General features: G+C 34.9%; 3 protein-coding genes across 3 annotated transcripts; all 3 read left to right on the top strand.

Annotated features, from left to right (window-relative positions):
* Positions 1-433: 433 nt before the first annotated feature.
* Positions 434-2,062, top strand: LOC110897853 (glutathione S-transferase T1). The gene is made up of 7 exons (XM_022144582.2): positions 434-656; positions 779-852; positions 931-991; positions 1,124-1,177; positions 1,283-1,362; positions 1,456-1,661; positions 1,739-2,062. Exons 1-7 carry the CDS (start codon positions 592-594, stop codon positions 1,913-1,915), a joined length of 717 nt encoding a protein of 238 aa, XP_022000274.1. The 5' UTR covers positions 434-591; the 3' UTR covers positions 1,916-2,062.
* Positions 2,063-4,960: 2,898 nt separating this feature from the next.
* On the top strand, positions 4,961-5,895 carry LOC110902651 (ketol-acid reductoisomerase, chloroplastic-like). Its single transcript, XM_022149144.2, has 2 exons — positions 4,961-5,272; positions 5,767-5,895. Exons 1-2 carry the CDS (start codon positions 4,991-4,993, stop codon positions 5,839-5,841), a joined length of 357 nt encoding a protein of 118 aa, XP_022004836.1. The 5' UTR covers positions 4,961-4,990; the 3' UTR covers positions 5,842-5,895.
* A 13,929-nt stretch (positions 5,896-19,824) lies between these two features.
* LOC110902652 (glutathione S-transferase T1) lies at positions 19,825-22,370 on the top strand. Its single transcript, XM_022149145.2, has 7 exons — positions 19,825-19,918; positions 21,248-21,321; positions 21,425-21,485; positions 21,584-21,637; positions 21,741-21,820; positions 21,914-22,116; positions 22,194-22,370. Exons 1-7 carry the CDS (start codon positions 19,854-19,856, stop codon positions 22,368-22,370), a joined length of 714 nt encoding a protein of 237 aa, XP_022004837.1. The 5' UTR covers positions 19,825-19,853.
* Positions 22,371-23,210: the final 840 nt, after the last annotated feature.

The following is a 23,210-nucleotide window of genomic DNA, read 5'->3' as shown; positions in this document are numbered from 1 at the left end:
CTTGTTTATTTTTTTAGATATATATTTGCCAAACGCTCAAATAATTGATTATCTGATTATTGTGATATCAAACAACATAATCAAATCCAAACACTATCTTTCAACATCATGTTTTGTTACAGTTTAACTATCTGATTCTGATTATTCAAAACACATAATCTATTTTCAAAACTCAACCTCAAACACCCTCTTAAAGCTAGGAGTCCAAGTAGCTATACACATTATAAAGTAAACCGACACCGAATGTTGAGAAAATAGTTATGCTCTCTAGATGCAAAATCATACAAAAAAGTGGTTGGCTAGTAAGTGTCTAAAGGTACAAAGAATAAAATGTGACCACTTGGAGTTCACACACACACACAAATTGGCGGGTCAGGGGAAAAGTGCAATAATTAGCACAAGTCTAGAAGGTGTGATGCGTGGATTAATGAGGACCATGATAGAAAGATATGATATTCGATGTGTTTACATTAAAAAAACCATGTGATCATATATCTTGTCTTGGCATATATAAGCAAACCAGATGCCCTTGTTCATCTCCACCCTAAAAACTCAAAAGACTTGAAGTTTGATTAGATTCCTGAAAGAAAAATGACGCTGAAAGTATACTGTGATCGAATGTCCCAACCGTCTCGTGCAATTCTCATCTTCTGCAAGTAATTAATTTATCATCATCCCTATGTTCTTTCTTTCTGTAGTTGATATATTATATATTTAGTAACTATATATGTTGAATCTTTTCTAATGTGAGTGTTTGTTTCTTGTGTGTTATATAAAGGATGAATGGGATAGAGTTTGAGGAAATCACCATTAATATCTTGAAGGGCGAGCAACACACCCCTGAATATAAAGGTTTGTTTAGTTTAATATGTATGAAGAAAATAATTTCTAACAACAAATAAGTATGTTCATTGATCTTGTTTTATGCAGTGATAAATCCCATGTGTCAAGTTCCAACAATAGTTGATGGAGATTTTACACTTTTTGAGAGGTTTTTGCTTCTTCTCGTTTTCAAATCCTTCTATATATGATTTAAGGTTCAGGGTTTAGGATTATGTTACTTGTATTTAAGGTTTTATGTTACTTGGGTTTTTGGTTTAAGTTAATTGGTGTGCTTCTGCAGTCACGCGATTCTTATACACTTAGCTTGTAAGTACCCGGGAGTGGCTAGTCACTGGTGAGTCGTCTTTCTTCTCCTTCCATTCTCTATACAAAATCTGAACTACCATAAAAAATGTTCTTGATGTAATATGGATATTTACTTTATATCTATACATTATAGGTATCCTAGTGATCTTATTGAAAGAGCCAAGGTCCACTCTGTTCTAGACTGGCATCATGCCAATTTACGCCGTGGGTCAGGTGATATAATCATATTAATCTGAATTTCCAACTTATAATATACTTTAGTTGAATGGTTTCATCATATGCTCGGTTTTATGCTTTGGAATTCAGTTGGAGTTATTATAAACAATGTCATGTTACCACTAAATGGCGTCCCATCAAACCCTCAAGCGGCCGATGAAGCTGAGAAGACGCTTGAGAAAGCGTTGACTGTATTAGAAACTTTTTGGCTAAAAGATGGACCATTTTTGGTTGGAAGATCTCAACCATCAATTGCTGATCTTAACTTAGTATCTGAAGTCATGGAACTTGATCAGGTAATGATATAAAAACTTGTCAACTCTGTCTTTTTGGATAATCTTGCATCTAAACACAAAATGACATGAGTTTACAGCTTCTGAGCAAGGAGCTTCGTGATCGGATCTTAAGTCCTTACAAGAAAGTTCTTCAGTGGGTTGAAGATACAAAGAGTGCAACTGCGCCTCATTTTGAAGAAATCCACGGGGTTCTGTTTAAAACCGGGAAAGAATTTCGAGAGCAGCTAGCATCACAATCTGGAAAGAATGAGTAAAGTTGTGGAATATGATATCTTGATCATCCAATAAGGTTTTAAATTTCGGGTTGTGTCAAACAGTTGTGTGTTTGAAGGTTGATTTTATTTTGTCATTAGCTATTGAGGATTTTGGAAACAATGCATAAATTTGAGGTCCTTGGTGTTTCTTTTGTTTGGATTAAATAAATTAAAGAGTAAATTACAAGTTTTGTCCTTTATGTTTGCATCAAATTTCAGGCGCTGTCCTTTAGCGCAAAAGTTGACAGGCGGTGTCCTTTACCTTTCAAAATCTTGCACGTTTTGTCCTTTAGGCCAAACCCAGTTAGATTTTTTGGTTAAATCTAGTCATGTGCAAGGCACATGAGGGTACTATTGTAATTTCAGCATTCAAGGGGTTATTGTGTAAGATAAATTATATCAAGGGGCTATTACGTAAAAATAAAACAAAATAATTTAAGATATTATTTTCATAACCATATATATATATATATATATATATATTTATTTATTTCTGAAATTAGGAACCACCTATCACCACCATCCTCCACCTCCACCACCACCACTACCATCCTTCATCGTCTACAACCACCATACAATCAGACCAAATTTGCACTTTTTTATCTCAAAATAAAATATTGATTTGCACAGATCAAAACCCCAAAACAATTACCAAATTCAGCCCAAAAACTTGTGCAGATCAAAACCCCAAAACAAAACAAAATATATTTCAAACATAATTGAAGCTGGTCATAATTGAAGTACCACAAAGAAGCTGGTCATAATTGAAGTACCAGAAAGAAGCTAGAAGCTGGTCATAATTGAAGTGAGCTCAAACATACATCTCAATGGTGTTTTGTGGCCAAAAAAAAAAAACCAGGCAAATCACTCACCGCCGTCGATCACAACATCCCACCGTCGCCGCACCTAACCCACCACCACAACCACCCCTTCACCTCCACCCACCACACAACGACGCCGCACCTAACCCACCACCCAACGACGCCGCACCTAACCCACCACCACAACCGCCCCTTCACTTCCACACACCACCCAACGCCGCCGCAACCAAATCACCCATTGCCGCCGCACCTAACCCACCACCACAATCACCCTTACACCTCCACCCAACGCCACCGCAACCAAATCACCCACTGCCGCCGCACCTAACCCACCACCACAACCACCCCCTCACCTTCACCCACCATTAAATCACCCACCACCGCCCCTAACCCACCACCACAACCACCCTTCACTGCCGATTGTGTTAGAGAGAGAGAGAGAGAAGAGAGAGATGGGTACCTGTCGTCCCCCCTTCAGATTGTCTTAGAGAGAGAAAAGAGAGAGAGAGATGGACCTTAAGTTTAGAGAGAGAGAGGGACTTTCAGGTTAGGTTTGAGAGAGGGAGAGATATTATATTTTTTTTATTTTTTATTTTATTGCAAATTAGTCCCTAAACATAATTTGTTTTACACAATAGTCCCTAGAAAATGAAATGACAACAGTACCCTCATGTGCAAGGCACATGACCAGATTTAACAAAAAAATCTAACTGAGTTTGGTCTAAAGGACAAAATGTGCAAGATTTTGAAAGGTAAAGGACACCGCCTGTCAACTTTTGCGCTAAAGGACAGCGCCTGAAATTTGATGTAAACATAAAGGACAAAACTTGTAATTTACTCTAAATTAAACAAGTTATAATCTATGTGTGTATGTTTTTCTTCGTATTTGATGCTTATAATGTGTAATTTGATGTTTTGCATAAATTATTATTTATATGGTTATATGAGCGACCATTTTTTTTTAGTTTTGGAATTACCAGATACAAATAACATCTCTTTAATCATGTGAGTTCAGGCCCCACTGATAACACCAATAAAGAAAAAAAATAATAATTGAGTCAATAACACTCAAGAATCTCCCTTCTTTAATAATAGCTGATGGCATGGGAATACATACTCAAGTTTATGCTTGTTCTCGGTCCTTTGGCTGAGGACAACAACCCTTCTGATGGTCTCCATCTGGACGACTGGACCGATATTGGTATGAATGTCGCTATCTCGTCTATTACCCCGCTGGGCCCTGATTAGTTATTAAGAGATTATGCTTTGTCATCTTGCTAGTGCGCTTCCCGATGATCTGAACCGATGCCTTAGAACGATCCGTCTTCTTATATTTTTATCAAACTTTTTCTCACGAAACGTTCTTTAGTTAAACCTGTGATCACGCATGTTAACCAATGGCGGCGGCACCTTTAACGTTCACACAGGAATGGTGCTTGGCGCCTTCAAGTACTGAGGTGGCAATGGGGGTAACACCCACCACACGTAGTCTGTATGTACAAACCAATAATTAATTAATTAGTTGATGACGTGTAGCGTAATGATATTTAATCTTTGTTTTTAATCAAACTATTGTAAAAAGGTAGTGTAGACTGTAGAAGACGAATATTTTCTTTTGTTGGATCCATATTAAAGCTAATATACCATGTGATTAAAGTTGCCAAATAAATATATACTATGGAACACATCATTACTTTTCAATTGTATCAATCACAAGCATTATTTTCATATGTTCTCTCTATGCAAAATCATACAAAATAGTGGTAGGCCAGTAATGGCAAAGCTATAAATAGTAACACTAATAATTCACACACACACACACAGTGTAAAAGTGCAATAATTAGTACAAGTCTAGAAGGTGTGATACGTGGATAAATAAGGACCATGATATAAAGATATGATAAACGATGCGTTTACAGTAAAAACCAATGTCATCATATTTATACTTTCTATTAAAGGAGCTTAGAGGATGACCTAATTTTGCCTACGTGTCAACATATTAGCTATGCCACATAGATTCCGCTTATGTCATAAATCACAATTTAAAATGTTAATATATATATATATATATATATATTAATATATTAATAGATAGTATAGATATAATACATAATTCAAATTTCAAAATATGGCTCAATTTCAAATTTCAAAATATGGCTCCAGTTTCAAATTTCAATACCTCCCTCTCTCTTAAAACATACACCTAATCATTTACAATTTACAGAGAAAAAGAAGAGCACCGTGAAGAGTTTAAATGACGACCGCCATCGCAACCACCTTCTCCTCCGTCCCACCTACCACCTCCTCTTCACCATCTCCGACACTCAAAACCCTAGGTTTCACCACAACCTTTCTCTCATCCAAAACCTCCTTCAAATCACTCCACGCTTGCGTATTTCCATCCAACATGACCTCTGTCTCCGTTATGGGAGCTCGTATGGTTGCATCTCCGACGATCACCAAGTCGCCGGTGTCTCTCGATTTCGAAACCTCTGTTTTCAAAAAGGAGAAAGTCAACCTTGCCGGTCACGAAGAGGTACAATATCATTTTTAATTTATTTTTTTCTAAAATATTTTATAATTGACTTTTGTAAACGATTTTTGTGTAGTACATTGTGAGAGGAAGTAGAGATTTGTTTCAAGATTTGTTTTTTTTCCATTCCTTGATTTCAATACACGCGTGGTTTTGTTTCTAACAGGCAGGTTTATTAATTTTCTTCACAATGTTTTTAATTTTTGTTGTTTTATTGATTGTTTATGATTGCCTTTGGTTTGGGTTTTTGTTGTTTTATGAAATTGTTAGGGATTTTTGCTCATGTTAATTTTATTTTGATTTGTAGATGTAGAACAGTAACTTAGATATGTTCGATGAATGAAAACTCCAGTTGATTCTTAAAGTATGGTTCATATGCCTTTTCCCCCCAAACTTGAAAATATAAAGATTGACTATAATGACCATTGTAATTTACATGAATACCTTGAGTTTGCATCCGAATAAACTAACCACTCTGGTATTGATGTCCACTGCAGGAGCCGAAGAGGATTAACAAGATTGCTTGCATCAGAAAAACCTACATAGCTGGTGCTTCAGGGGATTTTTGGTAATTTAGATAATTTTATGAATTCAAGGGCACATTATTGATTTATTTTTCTTGATTATTAGTCCAAGTTTTGGATATGTGATGATTTTTTTACTATTTTAGAAGGTGTTGAGTTTCAATAACTCAAAATTTTATGAATTCAAGGGCACAAAAAGTTTTGGATATGACTCAAAATTTGAACAAAAAGTTGGGTTTATGATTAAACTTGCAGGTGGGTGGATCAAGATTTGTGTTTGATGCAAGATTTGTGTTTAATCTAATAGTTGATTTATGAAAATATGATTGAAATTTTGAATAGATTTAACTGATTTAAGTGTGTTTGCACTTATTTTGATGTTTTGAGGTATTTATTTTGAATAGATTTAACTGATTTAAGAGTATAGATTCTAATTAGCTTAAGGATTTGAGCTTTATTTTTGACCTAACTGTTGATTTTTTTATTATAGGTTTGAAATATTGAATAGATCCGTTGTATTTTAAGAAAGAGTGAATACAAACGCTTCGGACTGTGTTGATTTGTGAGGTTTTGGTGTGTGCTGCCAGGTTTAGAAGAAGAGGATGTTCCTCAAGTGAAGGGGTAAGGTCCCAAAAACCTCATAATAGGTACTTGGAACTATACCACAACCCCGTCTTCCAACTCTTTTTACCTTGCGCGGCCGCGCATTGGTTCTACAAAGAAGGCTTAAAAAGTCAGATAGCAAGTAACACTTGCGCATCATAAAGCCTTGCGCTTTCCTCCATAAACGAAGGATGAAATTCCTGAGATAAGCATCTCCCGCTGGATAATACCCAGACTTGGGATTTATTTATTCAGCCGACTCCACACGATAAGGAGTCACACCAGATTACAGCAGTAATCTTCTAGAAAGACCCAATCGTGCACCACTAAACGGTTACAACCGTCTGGACACGTGTCGGCACCTTAGGCGTCTCTAAAAATCATGATGATAGCATGTAATTGGAGAGAAACCTCCACTTGATCACTTTCCACGTGGCAAATCCCTAGCCATAGATCTAAACCACGATCCGTGTGCACTCACGTCGAATCAAGAAGCTTAACGGAAGGAAATGTAACCGCTTACGGGGTTAGCATCTTCCGTCAACATTTCACTAAACGGGTTTTCCTTCCCAAAACTCTCGGCTATAAATAAGAGAACAATTCAGATATGAAATTCAAGTTACACACACTTCTTCAATACTTCTTCTTCTTCTTCATAAACACATACTTATTCTCACGCCGGAGTCGGGTCAAGGAGAGAACCCCCTTTCTCCCCTTGACGAGGCTAACGGTGCTTTGTTTTGCAGAGTTCGGAGAGGAAGATCGGTAACATCGAATCAAACGAGAGAGAACAAACCCCTTTTATGCAGATCCAAACCCCCTAGATATTTCGATCCCGGTCGTTTATCTAGTGTTTCTTCATCAAGTGTACTCAAAAGGGCCAAATCTTGGTATGTAATCCTTTAATATTTGTGGTAATTTGCTGTATTTTAGAAATTAGGGTTCTAATTTGGGGTTTTTCATTACATGTAGTGTTTTCATAGAGCTCTGCTGTCAATTGTCTTCTATCAGGTACAAGATCTCTGTTTTAAAATTGCTGATGAAAATTGTTGATAATTAAAATTGCATAGAGTTTAGTTCATGAAATTAGGTATTTAGGTAATTTAAAGATCCTTTCTATTTGCTCAAACTAATTGATGTCTCTTGCGTAGGTAGACTGTATCTGATGTAAGACTAATTGATTATTGGAACTTGTATGATTCTGTGTGTAAGACCCAGTTTATAATACTAAATTTTATAAGATAGAACCTTACATTTCGTGCCAAAACTTCAGAGTTTACAAAAACTTTCAAGATTTGAAAACCAACTAGTTACAACATTCACATGTTTAACCTACCAAACGATATTCAAGGTAAAACTACAAGTGTTTACATAGTAACAAAACAAAAAATCAAGTGCGGAAGCGTTATATTGTGTGTGTTCGGTTCGACTTGATTGCTTGATCATCATCCTTTTACTTGGGTACCTGAAAACTAAATATTTTAAACAAGCATTAGCATTATGATTCTAGAATTTCACGTATTCAAGCAGGTCCGAAAACGTATTCAAGAAATTGAAATAAAAATCACATCAAGCTGGGCTCCACCGTAACTTACGGTGTCACCGTAAGTTACGGTGGCTTCTGGACAATTTGGAACCTACCGTAAACCAGTAGGATCCCACCGTAGCAGTATACTGGCCACCGTAAATTACGGTACCACCGTAATTTACGGTGTACCCTGTACTAAACTCCTTTGTTTCAAATGCAGTTTTGCTGATTCTTTTCATGCGTCAAAACAACTTACTTTCACATAAATTGTTAAGCGACCGAGCTAATTTTTCCATACTCATATTTTACTTATGATAATACTCAACTATTCTCATGAGGGTATGTCTACGGATTAGCTTACAAGCTAAATTCCAAGGCTTCAAGTTTAGTCGTTTGTGATATTTGTCATGCATTAAATTTCTAAACTTTAACTCCTATATTAAGAGCAAAGTTTCTCAATTTGCTTAATGTGTTCGCTACACGGCTTACGCGTCATGTAAAATCATGCATTATGTAATAGTGTCTAGCTTCGTGCTTATTACCAAAACTTGTTTGACCCGTTTGGGTGCTGAATTTACACACCATTCAGGACATGCAAGATTTCATGCTTATCACTTGTTTTGACCCGTTCACTTGTTTAAGATGCAAAGTCACTTTCGTGACACAATGGTCTATCCTGTTTACCATGCTTTATACTACGACATAAAAAAACAATAATTAATCTTAATGTAACGAAGCGGTAATTTCGTACCTTTAGAGCACGCCCTTTCCCCGTGAATTCCCTTCGGCTTGTCCGCTTGACGATCCGGACTCTTTGCCTAGAAATTTCAGTTTACAACATGTTTAGAACTCTTTTTATGACCAAATCACATCATTATGGACCATTATCAAATCTGCGTTTTTATCCAAATTTTTACATTTAATTCCTCACTTAGGCATTTCAACAAACACCTAACGAGTCAGATTCTCCTACAATCATTACCAAGTTCGTGACTTGAAATTTAACATCTAATTTCACTTTATTTAATAAATTTTTTTTACACACATCTTGACATCAATATTTCTGAATTACTTCACTAATTCAGATTTTGCTAGATCAAGTGTCAAAATCTCTAGTATTCACCAAGTTTCCTTCAGTTCATTTGTTCCCCACATGTAAACCCCAAACCTTACAAACATGATGCAAGGTTTTGACAAGGAATCACCTAGGGTTTAACCATAGACATCAAATTACTTCAAGATTCATTCATGCATTACATATCTAGGCTAAATTTCAGTTTTTCAAAGTTAACCTAGAATTCGTGATGGATCAAAACACCAAGATTTTACATACCTTTTGATCCTTACAACAAGGGGTTTGCTAATTTGTGTTTAGAATTTGATTTGGAACGGATTTGAGGCTTCAATTTGCAGATTTTAGTGTGAAGCTAGGGTTTGGAGAATCCCCTGTTCGCCCCTCTTCTCCTTGATCGACCAGACACACAAATTTTGGTGTGTTTGGTTTGGTTTTGTTACAATTAGTAACTAACTTTCGATTTTTGACAAGTTTAGACCCTTAACTATGATTTTCTCTAAGTTTAAGTGTTTTAACCATAATATGTATTATTTCAAGACTTGAATTTAACTAGGTTAAGTTCCTAGTTGGTAAATTCTTGTTTATTAACTCTTTGAATTTTCTAATATAAGGATTTATATTTTCGGGGTGTTACAAGTCCACCCCCCTTAAAAAGGGTTTCGTCCCCGAAACCGAATTACGTACCAAATAATGTAGGGTGGAGACGTCGCATCTCCTCTTCGGATTCCCACGTAGTGTCTGACCCTTTTCTGTGCTCCCATTTGACCTTGACTTGATTTATCACCTTGTTCCTCAAACTTTTCTCTTTACGATCTAAAATCGCAATCGGTTTTACTGCATAGTTGAGGCTGTTATCCACCTCAATATCATCGTAGTGGATATGAGCGGTTTCATCGGCCAAACATTTTCGGAGATGTGACACGTGGAATGTGTTATGTATCCCACTCAACTCTTCGGGTAATTCAAGACGATATGCTACTTTACCAACCCGTTCAGTGACTCTAAATGGCCCAATAAATCTTGGGCTTAGTTTTCCCCTTTTTCTGAATCTAATAATACCCTTCCATGGGGAAACTTTTAGCATAACCATATCGCCAACCTGAAATTCAATTGGCCTATTTCTTTTATCCGCATATGCCTTTTGCCGGTCTTAAGCCGCTTTCAAGTGTGCCCGAACTATGTCGATTTTCGCATTTGTAGTTCGGATTATATCGGTAGGTGCTAGCCCCCGTGGACCCACTTCTCCCCAACATACCGGAGTCCGACATTTTCTGCCATATAATAGCTTATACGGGGCCATTTTAATACTCGTGTGATAGCTATTGTTATATGCAAATTCGACCAAGGGTAAATGGACATCCCAACTACCTCCAAAGTCAATAATGCAAGCCCGCAGCATATCTCCCAACGTTTGTATTGTTCTTTCACTCTGCCCATCCGTTTGTGGATGGTAAGCAGTGCTAAGGAACAATTTAGTTCCCATTTGTTCTTGGAATTCACGCCAGAATTTCGAAGTAAACCGAGTATCTCTGTCTGACACAATGGATATCGGTACCCCATGCCTTGCTATGATTTCATTGGTGTATACTTCTGACATTTTCTCAGACGTATAAGTCTCACGAATCGGGATGAAGTAAGCACTTTTAGTTAACCTATCCACGACTACCCATATAGCATCAAAACCACGGCTTGTTTTAGGCAGTTTGGTCAATAGGTCCATCGTAATTTGCTCCCATTTCCAAACCGGGATTTCAAACGGTTGGAGTTTACCATATGGCTTTTGGTGTTCCGCCTTAACTTGTAGGCAAGTCAAACACTTTTCCACGTATTTCACGGTGTCCCGCTTCATTCCGGGCCACCAATAGTTTTGCTTCAAGTCATTATACATCTTGGTCGCTCCTGGATGAATGTAATAACGGGATTTATGAGCTTCATCAAGTAGAAGCTTCTTAACCTCACACGTGTTAGGGACCCAGATTCTATTAAAACGAGTCTTTAGGCCGTGACTGCCTATCTCTAGGTCTTTAACTTGGCCGATAATTCTTTCCTTTTTCCAGTTTTCCGTCTTTATAGCTTCATCCTGTGCTTCTCGAATTCGTTCTAGTAAGCTTGAAGTCACAACAAGTTGCATTGATCGTACCCGTATCGGGGTATAATCTGCTTTGCGACTCAGCGCATCGGCCACTACATTGGCCTTCCCAGGGTGGTAATGTATTTCACAATCGAAATCTTTGACCGTTTCCAACCACCGCCTTTGTCTCATGTTTAATTCCTTCTGATCGAAGAAATGATCGAAGAAATATTTCAAGCTTTTATGGTCGGTCAAGATTGTAAATTTTACCCCGTACAAGTAATGCCTCCATATCTTTAAGGCAAACACCACCGCCGCCAATTCCAATTCGTGAACCGGGTATTTCTTTTCATGAACCTTCAATTGCCTCGAGGCGTAGGCGATGACCTTACCTCGTTGCATCAAAACACACCCGAGCCCCAAATGGGAAGCATCCGAGTAAACCACCATTTCATCAGTCCCTTCCGGTAATGTTAACACCGGAGCGTGGGTCAACCTTTCTTTGAGCGTTTGGAAAGCTTCCTCTTGCTTAACGCCCCATACAAACTTTTCCTCCTTGCGAGTCAATTTGGTCAATGGCAAGGCAATTTTGGAGAAATCCTGTATGAATTTCCGATAATATCCCGCAAGCCCTAAAAAGCTTCGGATTTTCGAGGGGTTTCTTGGAGGGTTCCATTTTGACACCGATTCTACCTTGGACGGATCCACTAGTACTCCATCGGTACTAATGATATGTCCAAGAAATTGCACCTCTCTTAGCCAGAAAGCGCACTTAGAAAATTTTGCATATAGTTTTTCTCGTCTGAGTGTGTCTAATACTTCCCGCAAATGACACACGTGCTCAGCTTCATTCTTCGAATATACCAAAATGTCATCGATAAATACAATTACCGACTTATCTAGCATGGGTTTGCAAACCCGGTTCATGAGGTCCATGAAAGCCGCGGGTGCATTTGTCAATCCGAAGGGCATTACAAGGAACTCATAATGCCCGTACCGTGTACGAAAGGCCGTCTTCGGTACGTCTTCCTCCTTGACTTTCAATTGGTGATAACCAGATCGGAGATCAATTTTGGAGAACCAACTTGCTCCTTGTAGTTGGTCAAACAAATCATCAATTCTTGGAAGTGGGTATCGATTCTTCACCGTGAGTTTGTTTAACTCTCGGTAATCGATACACATGCGCATACTGCCATCCTTCTTTTTCACGAATAAGACTAGTGCGCCCCACGGAGACACACTCAGTCGGATAAACCCCTTGTCAAGAAATTCCTGAATTTGAGACATCAATTCTTGTAACTCCGACGGTGCAAGTCGGTATGGCGCCTTGGCCACGGGTTTCGCGCCCGGAATCAACTCGATTCCGAACTCTACCTCCCGTTCTGGTGGTATCCCCGGTAGTTCTTCCGGAAACACATCTTCATAATCTCGCACCACCGGTACATCCCCAATTTTGAGGGGTTCTTTTTCCGTTTCGCTTGCGTATACCATATAGGCCTTGCATCCATGTTTCATGAGTTTATGGGCTTCTCGCATTGTGCATATCACCGGGTTACCTCCTTTTTCACCATATATCGTAACTTGTTTTCCGCTAGGATACGTTAGTTTTATTTCCTTTCGGAAACAAACCACTTTCGCGTGGTAACGAGATAGCCAATCCATTCCCACTATCACTTGGAATTCTCCCATCGACATCGGAATCAAGTCTATTGCGTATTCCTCGTCATCAATGTTCATTGTACAGTTTTCACATACATCGCAAACAATAAAGCTTTTGTTATTACTTATCTCCTACAATCATTACCAAGTTTGTGACTTGAAATTTAACATCTAATTTCACTTTATTTAATAAATTTTTTTTTACATACATCTTGACATCAATATTTCTGAATTACTTCACTAATTCAGATTTTGCTAGATCAAGAGTCAAAATCTCTAGTATTCACCAAGTTTCCTTCAGTTCATTTGTTCCCCACATGTAAACCCCAAACCTTACAAACATGATGCAAGGTTTTGACAAGGAATCACCTAGGGTTTAACCATAGACATCAAATTACTTCAAGATTCATTCATGCATTACATATCTAGGCTAAATTTCAGTTTTTCAAAGTTAACCTAGAATTCGTGATGGATCAAAACACCAAGATTTTACATACCTTTTGATCCTTACAACAAGGGGTTTGCTAATTTGTGTTTAGAATTTGATTTGGAACGGATTTGAGGCTTCAATTTGCAGATTTTAGTGTGAAGCTAGGGTTTGGAGAATCCCCTGTTCGCCCCTCTTCTCCTTGATCGACCAGACACACAAATTTTGGTGTGTTTGGTTTGGTTTTGTTACAATTAGTAACTAACTTTCGATTTTTGACAAGTTTAGACCCTTAACTATGATTTTCTCTAAGTTTAAGTGTTTTAACCATAATATGTATTATTTCAAGACTTGAATTTAACTAGGTTAAGTTCCTAGTTGGTAAATTCTTGTTTATTAACTCTTTGAATTTTCTAATATAAGGATTTATATTTTCGGGGTGTTACACTATGACAGGACATGATAATAAGGAAAAGAAATAAAAATGTTAAAGTTAAGGGGGGGGGGGATTATGTATGCTGAGTTATTTTGTTTACCTGTCAATGTCTAAAACAAAGGCTGCCTAACTACGTTTAAAGTGCTCCTCTTGAGTTATTTTGTTTAAATCTGTTACATGTTATTTTCAGTTTGTTGTTTATATTTTGATGGTATTGTAAGGCAGCCATTGGTTTGTTAGGATTTAGTTTACTTTTTTCATATGCATATATTAGGCTTCCCTTAATGCTACTCAGTCCTCTGTTAAAGAGTTTAATTAAGAAGTTGAGTCAATACATTCAAATTACTCGATCTATTTGTGCTCGGTTGTATATTTTAAATGATATGTACTATCTGTAGAAATTGATTAACAGTTTTATATAACTATAGTTGTTATAACTATGAATGTCGGCTATAATTTGTCATGGTATATATTATTGAATCATATGGCTTTTTAAGTAGATTTGTAGTTTTGAAGGTGCAGTGCATCTGCTGTGTTTGATTTGTTTTTTTTTATATTGAAGAAGGACGTCACGAGACGGTACTGGTGGATCGTCGGATCAATTGACGGATCTGCCTCAGGTCCAAGTCAAATGCTGATTGGTTTACATGGATTTTGAAGGACGGTTTGATGTTCGATCAATCAAATCAATTGATGTCACAACAGTTTCTCTCCGGAAAGGGTATTCAGGTAATTTCTTCTCTTTTTCTTGCAGTAAAATCAAGTGCATCTCATAACATCTTTGCAAGTTACTTCTTTTAAGGAAAGGGTATTCAGTTTTCAATTAGATCATGGGCTTAGTCTTTTATACTTTTATTACATGCATTGAAATTGGTACATTGTACTTTGTTGTTTGTAAACTTCAAATTCAGTCTTTCCTTTTCCTTAGAAAGTTGGTTAGCTGAGACCAAGTCGGTGTGTGTTTGAAGAACCTATGACAAAACCAAAATTGTGCATTGAAAACAAAACCAAAAAAAAATTGAAAAGACGAAAACCATACCTAAAATCAACATAGTGAAACATAAGTAGGAGGGTCGTAGACAAAGTCAATGACTGAAACAAACTAAGATACATACAAGCAAGAATTTAAGAAATTAAATGTTGATATATATGTGGATGACTCACAACAACCATGTGTAAGATACTATGATCATCATCAACTGTAACTAACAAAGAATCAATAAAGTGCTAATAAAACATTAGAAGCAATTGATCAAACAACTACACTTGAGTTTGTAAGACTACCATATTGAGTGCTGTTGCCCCTAATGTGGCTTTCGACTTTAGCCCTAGAATATCTTCAAGTACCAAACAATCTTAATTTAATTAAAATTAAGGAAAAAGTTACCCGTGTTTGTTGAAACTGTTTCGCTTCCAAAATTGTTAAAGTCAGCACGTAAATGAACATTAAATAGATCATCCATGGTACCAAACAACAATCTTAAGAAAAAAAATTTAGATGAAATATTTTCTAATTTATCGAAAATGGAACACCGTCTCTTTATCTTCAAACTCATGAAAAGATGTAAAAGTAAACTGTGATAAAAAAATTAATACTTATAAAATATGAAGTATTAAGAAAGTAGCAATTACATATAAAAAAGAAAACTAATCAGACACATCTAACTCTAACAGCAAGAATCAAGAAACTTTAACTTCAACTCCATGGAGCACTGAACCTCTCGATGTATCTCATTGATCTTTCTCATGAACTCCAGGTCTCTTTCTCCACATTCTATATTACTCGCAACACATAGGTCACGTATGGAAGTAGTCGGCATCGCCCTCAAGTCCCTCGAAACCTGGTCTCTTGTCAGCAGACCAAATTTCAGTCCGTTAAAACACCTCTTCAACTCTTGAAGAGTAGACCTATCAGCCAAAACTTGGTCTTCGATTTGTTTAATAAAGTGTTGCTTGAAATCGTCAGATTTTGCAGAAGTATATGACTCCATTTTAATATATTTATAAGAACTAAAGCAAAACAATAATAGTTGCTCCTCTGTTTCACTGAATGAATCTGTTTTGATGAAAAAACTTTTTATTGGCAATGCTATTATAAAGTATATGTAACAGGCCAAAGGTCAGCTTTAAAGGCAATCATTAAATAAACATTTATACTTAAAAACCATGTACATTTAATGATTTAAGAGTAAAAAACGTGTATATGGGAAATGCCTGTTTAGTTATCCTATCAACTTTGAAAACTGAGTTTTCATGGGAAAACAAGTAAAATTAAATATGTAGAAAACCAAAGAACAAAATTGAAACCTTCAAAAAAAAAAAAAGGTTATCATAATTAGGAGATGTCTCTTCATTTACCCTATCAAACATTTTAAACACTATAAAGGATCATTTTTAGTTTACTTGGAAACATCAACACTTCAATTTAAAAAAAAAAAACCTTCATCCTAAAACAAATCGTCCAAAAACACTCACATTCTTCCTAAATGGCAAGGAAAACCTTCTACCACTAGTCAGATACTACTGATCTTAAAATCGAATTTTCAACCTGGTCACTCCAAGAACAGAGAAACGCTGAAGAACTCAACATAAAAGTTGCTATGGTTAGTGATAATTATTATAAACAAACCTGAAGTAGCATTGCACTACTGGATGAAGTTGCCTGTTCTACTCCAACAGAGTTTAAAGAAAAAGCAGAAGAGTTTATTACAAATTTGCTGAAACAGGATCAGAAGACCTGTGATATGCTAGCTGATCTACAAATTAAAACAAAAAATGAAATTGCATGGAAGAAGGCGAGAGAACGAGATATTCTAGGAAGTGTTAATTGTAATGTTTAATTTTTTATTTTTATTATTTTTCAAAATCATAATTTTGTAATACTATGGTTTAATATTGAATATTCAAAGTTTCAAAATCAGAATTTTGCAATTTCACTTTTACCAGTTTAAATAATAACAAAACAACTTCCATTAGTCTTGGCCCAATGAATATTGTTGCAGAAATATCCATTAGTCTTGGTTATTGTTTAAAAAAGTTCAATTAAAAAGATTACAATTTTAAAGTTAAATATAAAATCCTTTTATTGGTTAACAATTTTAATTTTAAATATAAATATGAGATCATTTTTGCACGAATTGACATAACCGTTTTTAAAATAACTGTCTATGATTGTAGGAGTGCTGTTTTATGACATTATCCTTAATCCCCATTTATTAGATAAGTAGATACTAATAGTAATTAACATTTTAATGAATCTTATCTGTTAAAAGAGCTGCAACCTTGGAGGTGCCCCAGAGTACACAAAAAGCTGTTATGCGGCTCAAAACTTCAGGGACAGAGGCTGATCATTCTTCCTCGCAAAATCCAGTTGCCAAAATATCTAAAGTCAGAAGTCCAAAAGTAGTTGATCGACGATCATCTTCCAATCCATTGTCTGAGGTATAATATTGCTAACCTTAAGCCTGTTACATATTTAGGGGTATAGATTGAGAGGTAACGATAACACCCAAAGTGAGCCAAAGGGGCTGAAAAAAGTTTACAGGGTGTGAACGAGCTGAGCAACTCGAGCTTGGTTAATAAAAGACTGAAACAAGGCAATCTTAAATGAGCTTCAGCCCGAGCCTAAAAAGGAGCTTATTAAGTAAACGAGCTTGAGCATGTGGTTCACTTATCGAGCTCAAGCCGGCTCGCGGGGTTAAATGAGCCCACTGTTTATATAAATTATAATTAATATAATAAATATATATTTTTTAAATAATAATATCTACTAGTTAAAAAATTATTATGAAAAATAATTTAATTATATTATAATATATAAAATGAGCCCTCTGTTTATATAAATTATAATTAATATATTAAATATATTTTTAAATAATAATATCTACTATTTAAAAAATTATTATGAAAAATAATTTAATTATATTATAATACATAAAATAATAATTATTAAATCTATATATCTAGAGGTGACTGAGAAATTTTTATAATTGCTTTTTATAATCATCATCACACTTCTCATCATCACACACTTCTTAAAAAATCTTGATGTTAATCTCTCTCTCAACTCCCAACATTCATCATCATCATCATCATCATCATCATCATCATCATCATCATCATCATCATCATCATCATCATCATCATCATCATCATCATCTTAATCCATCTTCATCATCTTCATCAATCTTCATCTTCAAAACAGAGGTTTGGATCTTTATCTTATCTATATATGTTTTTGATATTTGTGATGTTTTTGTGAAAAACAGAGGGTTGATTTGGGTATTTTGGTGATAAGTTTTTGATAATCAGTTATTTGATAATCTGAATGCCACATGATGATGATGATAATCAGTTATTTGTGAAAAAAGAGAGGGTTGATTTGGGTATTTTGGTTTCAGTTTTTGATACTTAGTTTTTGATAATCTGAATGCCGCATGATGATGATAATCAGCTACGTATAGTGAATTAGTTATTTGTGAAAAAACAGAGGGTTGATTTGGGTATTTTGGTTTCAGTTTTTGATAATCTGAATGCCGCATGATGATGATAATCAATTATTTGTGAATGTTTTTGTGAAAAACAGAGGGTTGATTTGGATATTTTGGTTTCAGTTTTTGATAATGTCTTTGGTAATCAGTTTTTGATAATCTGAATGCCGCATGATGATGATAATCAGTTATTTGTGAATATTTTTGTGAAAAACAGAGGGTTGACTTGGGTATTTTGGTTTCAGTTTTTGATAATCAGTTTTTGATAATCTGAATGCCGCATCGTGATGATAATCAGTTATTTGTGAATGTTTTTTTGTCAAAAAATAGAGGGTTGATTTGGATATTTTGGTTTCAGTTTTTGATAAACAGTTTTTGATAATGTCTTTGGTAACCAGTTTTTGATAATCTGAATGCCGCATGATGATGATAATCAGTTATTTGTGAATGTTTTTGTGAAAAACAGAGGGTTGATTTGGGTATTTTGGTTTCAGTTTTTGGTAATCTGCATGCCGCATCATGATGATAATCAGTTATTTGTGAATCAGTTTTTCATAATCAGTTCTTTGATAATAAGTTTTTGATAATCAGTTCTTTGATAATCTGAATGCCGCATAATGATGATAATCAGATATTTGTGAATGGGTTGATTTGAGTATTTTCGTTTCAGTTTTCCAGGTTTGTTTGTGATGTTTTTGTTCTGTTTTGTTTTGTTCTGTTTGTTTGTTTTGTTTTTGTTTTGCTTTGTTCTGTTTGTTTGTTTTGTTTTTGTTCTATGCTATCGTAGTAGTATCAAAACAAGGTTTGTTTGTGATGTTCTTTGTGAAAATATTGTACAGAATGGCTGCTGATGTAAACATATGCAAAACACCAACTACGAAGGCGAGAACACTTGACAACCTCCTAGAAGATGGTGTGGTGCACATAAGGAAGTAATTGATCAGAACAATCAATTGCATATGAATGGAATATAACCCCAGTGGCAGATATGTAATTAGCGAGCTCTGGAATTTCAAGAAAAATCGAAGAGCTACATTAGGGTTATATTCATTCATATGAATGAATATAACTCAAGTGGCAGATATGTAATTAGCTACACTGGAGTTATATTCATTCATATTTGCTACATTCCGAAGTGCACCCGTCAGTAAAGATCCACAATTGCTTGTGGTGGTATGACGTTTTGTTCTGTATTGTATGTTACGGTCTTTTGTTATCGAGTCTGTAAGTTCCGTCAAGTCTACGAAGTTGGTATGACGTTTTGTCTCTGTATTGTATGTATTAAAAGTTGGTATGACGTTTTGTCTCTGTATTGTATTGTATGTTCGCACAAACCACATGGATGCAAATTGCATTTTTCTCTTAATGTTAATAGTATCAAAGATATGGGCTTTATTGAATTGTTCAATGACATTTGGTTATTTAAATTAAGTCATCTTTTTATTATTAGACAACATAAAATTAGGTCATGCTTTAATTTTAGACAACATATTATCAATTAGTTAGGTTATTTCTATATCAAACCTTATCTAATAATTTATGACGGATCATATGTTTAACATTGTTTTATAAAGATATGTAAACAAACACAAAGAATTTAAATAATATATTATAATATGTTTTTAGTATTTGATTCCGATCGTTATTAGAACAAACCCGTGTATTCACACGGGTGTACACCTAGTATATATATATAAGCAAACCAGATGCTCTTCATCTCAACACTAAAAACTCAAAAGACTTGAAGTTTGATCAGATTCCTAAGAGAAAAATGACGCTTAAAGTATACTGTGATCGAATGTCCCAACCGTCTCGTGCAATTCTCATCTTCTGCAAGTAATATATATATATATATATATATATATATATATATATATATATATATATATATATATATATATATATATATATATATAGGGGAAGGTTCAAATGAAAACCACTAGTTATTGTGAAAACTCGAAAACTAATTAAAAAAAGCCAAAAAAACATACAAAATTTTTTTTTTGCAATCAAAATTTCACAGGTTTTTTAATATAAAAAAAACATTTTCAAAAAAAAAATTTTTTTTTTTTGTGTAGTGCACATGTGTAATACTGCACATATGTATGTGTACTACACATGTGTATTATTACACATGTGCACTACACAAATTTTTTTTTTTTTTTGAAAAAAAGTTCTTTTTTATATATAAAAACTAGCGATTTTTATAAAGAAAAATTGAAAAAAAAAAATTTTTTTTTTTGTGTGTTTTTTAGGCTTTTTTTAGTTAGTTTTCGAGTTTTCACAATAAAAGTGGTTTTCATTTAAACCATCCCCTATATATATATATATAGGGTGAGGTTGATGCGAGAACCACCTTTATTGCGAGAACCGCGAGAACCAATGTCAACACAACCTAAAATAGCTAAAAAAAACCTAACCCCCCCCCCCCAAGCTAAAATGCTAAAAACTAAACCCCCAAAAAACCTAAAAAAATCTAAAAAAATTTAAAAAACACACAAAATTATTTTTTTTTATATTTTTTAAGTTAAAATCACTACTTTTAGTAGCAAAATTTTTTTTTAAAAAAAAAAATAAAAAAAAATTTTGGCTACTAAAAGTAGCAACTTTTTTTATAAAAAATATTAATTTTTTTTTTGTGTTTTTTAGCTATTTTAGGTATTTTTTGTTGTGTTCACATTAGTTCTCGTGGTTCTCGCAATAAAAGGTGGTTACTAACGGATCTTTATATATATGATCTTCCATCTTCTCATTCTGTTGTTTATGCATAATTTACTAAAAAATGTTTATTAACATCTATGAGTTAACTAAATGTGTTCGTCCACTATACGCTCTAGTGTTTGTGACATTAGTTACAACAACATATTATCAGAAAAATATTTCTAAATTTTACTGGTGACTTTATATATGTTACTGTTTTTCCTAAGAGAAATTTCTTAATTTCACTTCAGTTTCTGTGATTTGAAGTGTTGTATTTGTGTATTTAGATCTGCAAGTAGAAAACCAACTGATCATCATCATCATACTTAGTAAATCCCACTAATAGCAAAGCTAAGGTAGGGTCTAAGGAGGATAAGATATAGGAATAGAGAGTCTGCTTCCAGTGAGAAGTAGAAAGCCAGCTGAATCTTTTCTAATTTGGTTTTTTATTTATTTTGTATAAATGATGAATGGGATAGATTTTGAGGAAATCACCATAGATATCTTCAAAAACCAGCAACATACCCCTGAATATAAAGGTTTGTTAAGTACTATTCAATTGTGTATCTTTAGTTGAATAAGGAAGAAAAGAATCATTGACAACACCTAAGGATGATAACTAATCGTGTTAATTTTATGCAGCAATAAATCCCATGAGCCAAGTTCCAACGATAGTTGATGGAGATTTTACACTATTTGAGAGGTTTTGCTTCTTTTTTCAAAATCCTTCTTTATATGGTTTAGGGTTCAAGGTTTAAGGTTATGTTACTTCGGTTTATGTTGATTGGCGTGCTCCTGCAGTCACACAATTCTTATTTACTTATCTTGTAAGTACCCCGGAGTGGCTAGTCACTGGTAAGTCGTTTTTCATCTCCCTCCATATCTTTATACAAATTCTAAACTTAAAGTAAAACTGTTCTCGTTGTAATATGTATATTTATTTGTTCTATCCATATAGGTATCCCAGTTATCTTATTGTAAGAGCTAAGGTCCACTCTGTTTTAGACTGGCATCATGCCAATTTACGTCGTGGGTCAGGTGATATAATCATATAAATCTCAATTTTCCCATTTATAGTGAAGTTTTGTAGGATGGTTTCATGATATGCTCGATTTTATGCTTCGATTTTAGTTGGAGTTATTATGAACAGTGTCATCTATCCACTAAAAGGCATCCCTTCAAACCCTAAAGCAAACGAAGAAGCTGAGAAGACGCTTGAGAAAGCGTTGACTGTATTAGAAACTTTTTGGCTAAAAGATGGACCATTTTTGGTTGGAAGATCTCAACCATCAATTACTGATCTTAACTTGGTATCTGAAGTCATGGCACTTGAGGTAATGATGTAAAAACTTTTTAACTTGCTGTCTTTTTGGTAAATACTGCATAAGCACAAAAAAGCATGAGTTTTCAGATTCTGAGCGAGGAGCTTCATGATCGGATCTTAAGTCCTTACAAGAAGGTTCTTCAATGGGTTGAAAATACAAAGAGTGCAACTACGCCTCATTTTGAAGAAATTCACGGGGTTCTTTTTAAAACCAAAAAAGAATTTCGAGCGCAGTTGGCGTTAAAATCTGGGAAGAACGAGTGAAGTTGTGAGACAGTTAACAAACTCCATATAGTATCTTGATCATCTAATAAAGTTTTGAATAGGGTTGTGGCAAACAATTGCGTGAAGGCTGATTTTAAGTTTTCAGTAGCTAATGAGGACTTTGGTAACAAAGCATAAATTTGATGTTCTCGGTATTTCTTTTTGTTTGTATTAAAGAAATTAAACAAGCTTTAAATATAATATATTGTGTTAAATTACAAAAATCGTCCTTTATGATAAATATAATATAATTGCTTTGTTCCGGGGAGGTTAAAAGCTTACTATTTGTATAAGAAGGGTTGCTGATCTTAAGAAGGATTTTAGGACATCTTGTAAAAGTATCAAGATCTCATTTCTTGTTATGTTTACAATGATACAACATCTCTTTTTATATAGACAACCATACATGAACAACCTATCAACAAACTCAACTAACTCTCAACTAGCATAACCACCTCTGCACAAATACACAACATATACATATACTCTAATACGCCCCCTCAAGCTAAACGGGGAGCATCTACGTGAAGCTTGGACCTCAGACTGTCAAAACGAACACTAGACAAGCCTTTGGTCAAGATATCTGCAATTTGAAGTGTAGTAGAAACATACCTAACATGTAAAATACCCGCCAAAACCATATCATGAATAAAATGCAAGTCAATCTCCAAGTGTTTCGTACGTTGATGAAACACCAGGTTGACTGCAAGATATGTAGCTCCAATATTGTCACACCAAAGAGATGGTGGACAAGTCATCGTAATTGATGTGCACAAAATGCAACATATAAATTACATCAATTGTGGCGTAAAACTAACCCTTTTCTAGTACTAATGTTGG

This window comes from Helianthus annuus, chromosome 13 (assembly GCF_002127325.2).
Source record: "Helianthus annuus cultivar XRQ/B chromosome 13, HanXRQr2.0-SUNRISE, whole genome shotgun sequence".
NCBI classification, from domain to species: Eukaryota; Viridiplantae; Streptophyta; class Magnoliopsida; order Asterales; family Asteraceae; genus Helianthus; species Helianthus annuus.
This window is presented reverse-complemented; position numbering and strand designations above follow the sequence as displayed.

Bases quoted from the DNA above. Each gene is read 5' to 3' on its own strand.
- LOC110897853 (XM_022144582.2), top strand. From the start codon at position 592: ATGACGCTGAAAGTATACTGTGATCGAATGTCCCAACCGTCTCGTGCA. The intron at 657-778 runs GTAATTAATTTA...TGTTATATAAAG, and splicing joins GCAATTCTCATCTTCTGCAA to GATGAATGGGATAGAGTTTG. The intron at 992-1,123 runs GTTTTTGCTTCT...GTGCTTCTGCAG, and splicing joins GATTTTACACTTTTTGAGAG to TCACGCGATTCTTATACACT.
- LOC110902652 (XM_022149145.2), top strand. From the start codon at position 19,854: ATGACGCTTAAAGTATACTGTGATCGAATGTCCCAACCGTCTCGTGCA. The intron at 21,322-21,424 runs GTTTGTTAAGTA...AATTTTATGCAG, and splicing joins ACATACCCCTGAATATAAAG to CAATAAATCCCATGAGCCAA. The intron at 22,117-22,193 runs GTAATGATGTAA...ATGAGTTTTCAG, and splicing joins CTGAAGTCATGGCACTTGAG to ATTCTGAGCGAGGAGCTTCA.
- LOC110902651 (XM_022149144.2), top strand. From the start codon at position 4,991: ATGACGACCGCCATCGCAACCACCTTCTCCTCCGTCCCACCTACCACC. The intron at 5,273-5,766 runs GTACAATATCAT...TGTCCACTGCAG, and splicing joins ACCTTGCCGGTCACGAAGAG to GAGCCGAAGAGGATTAACAA.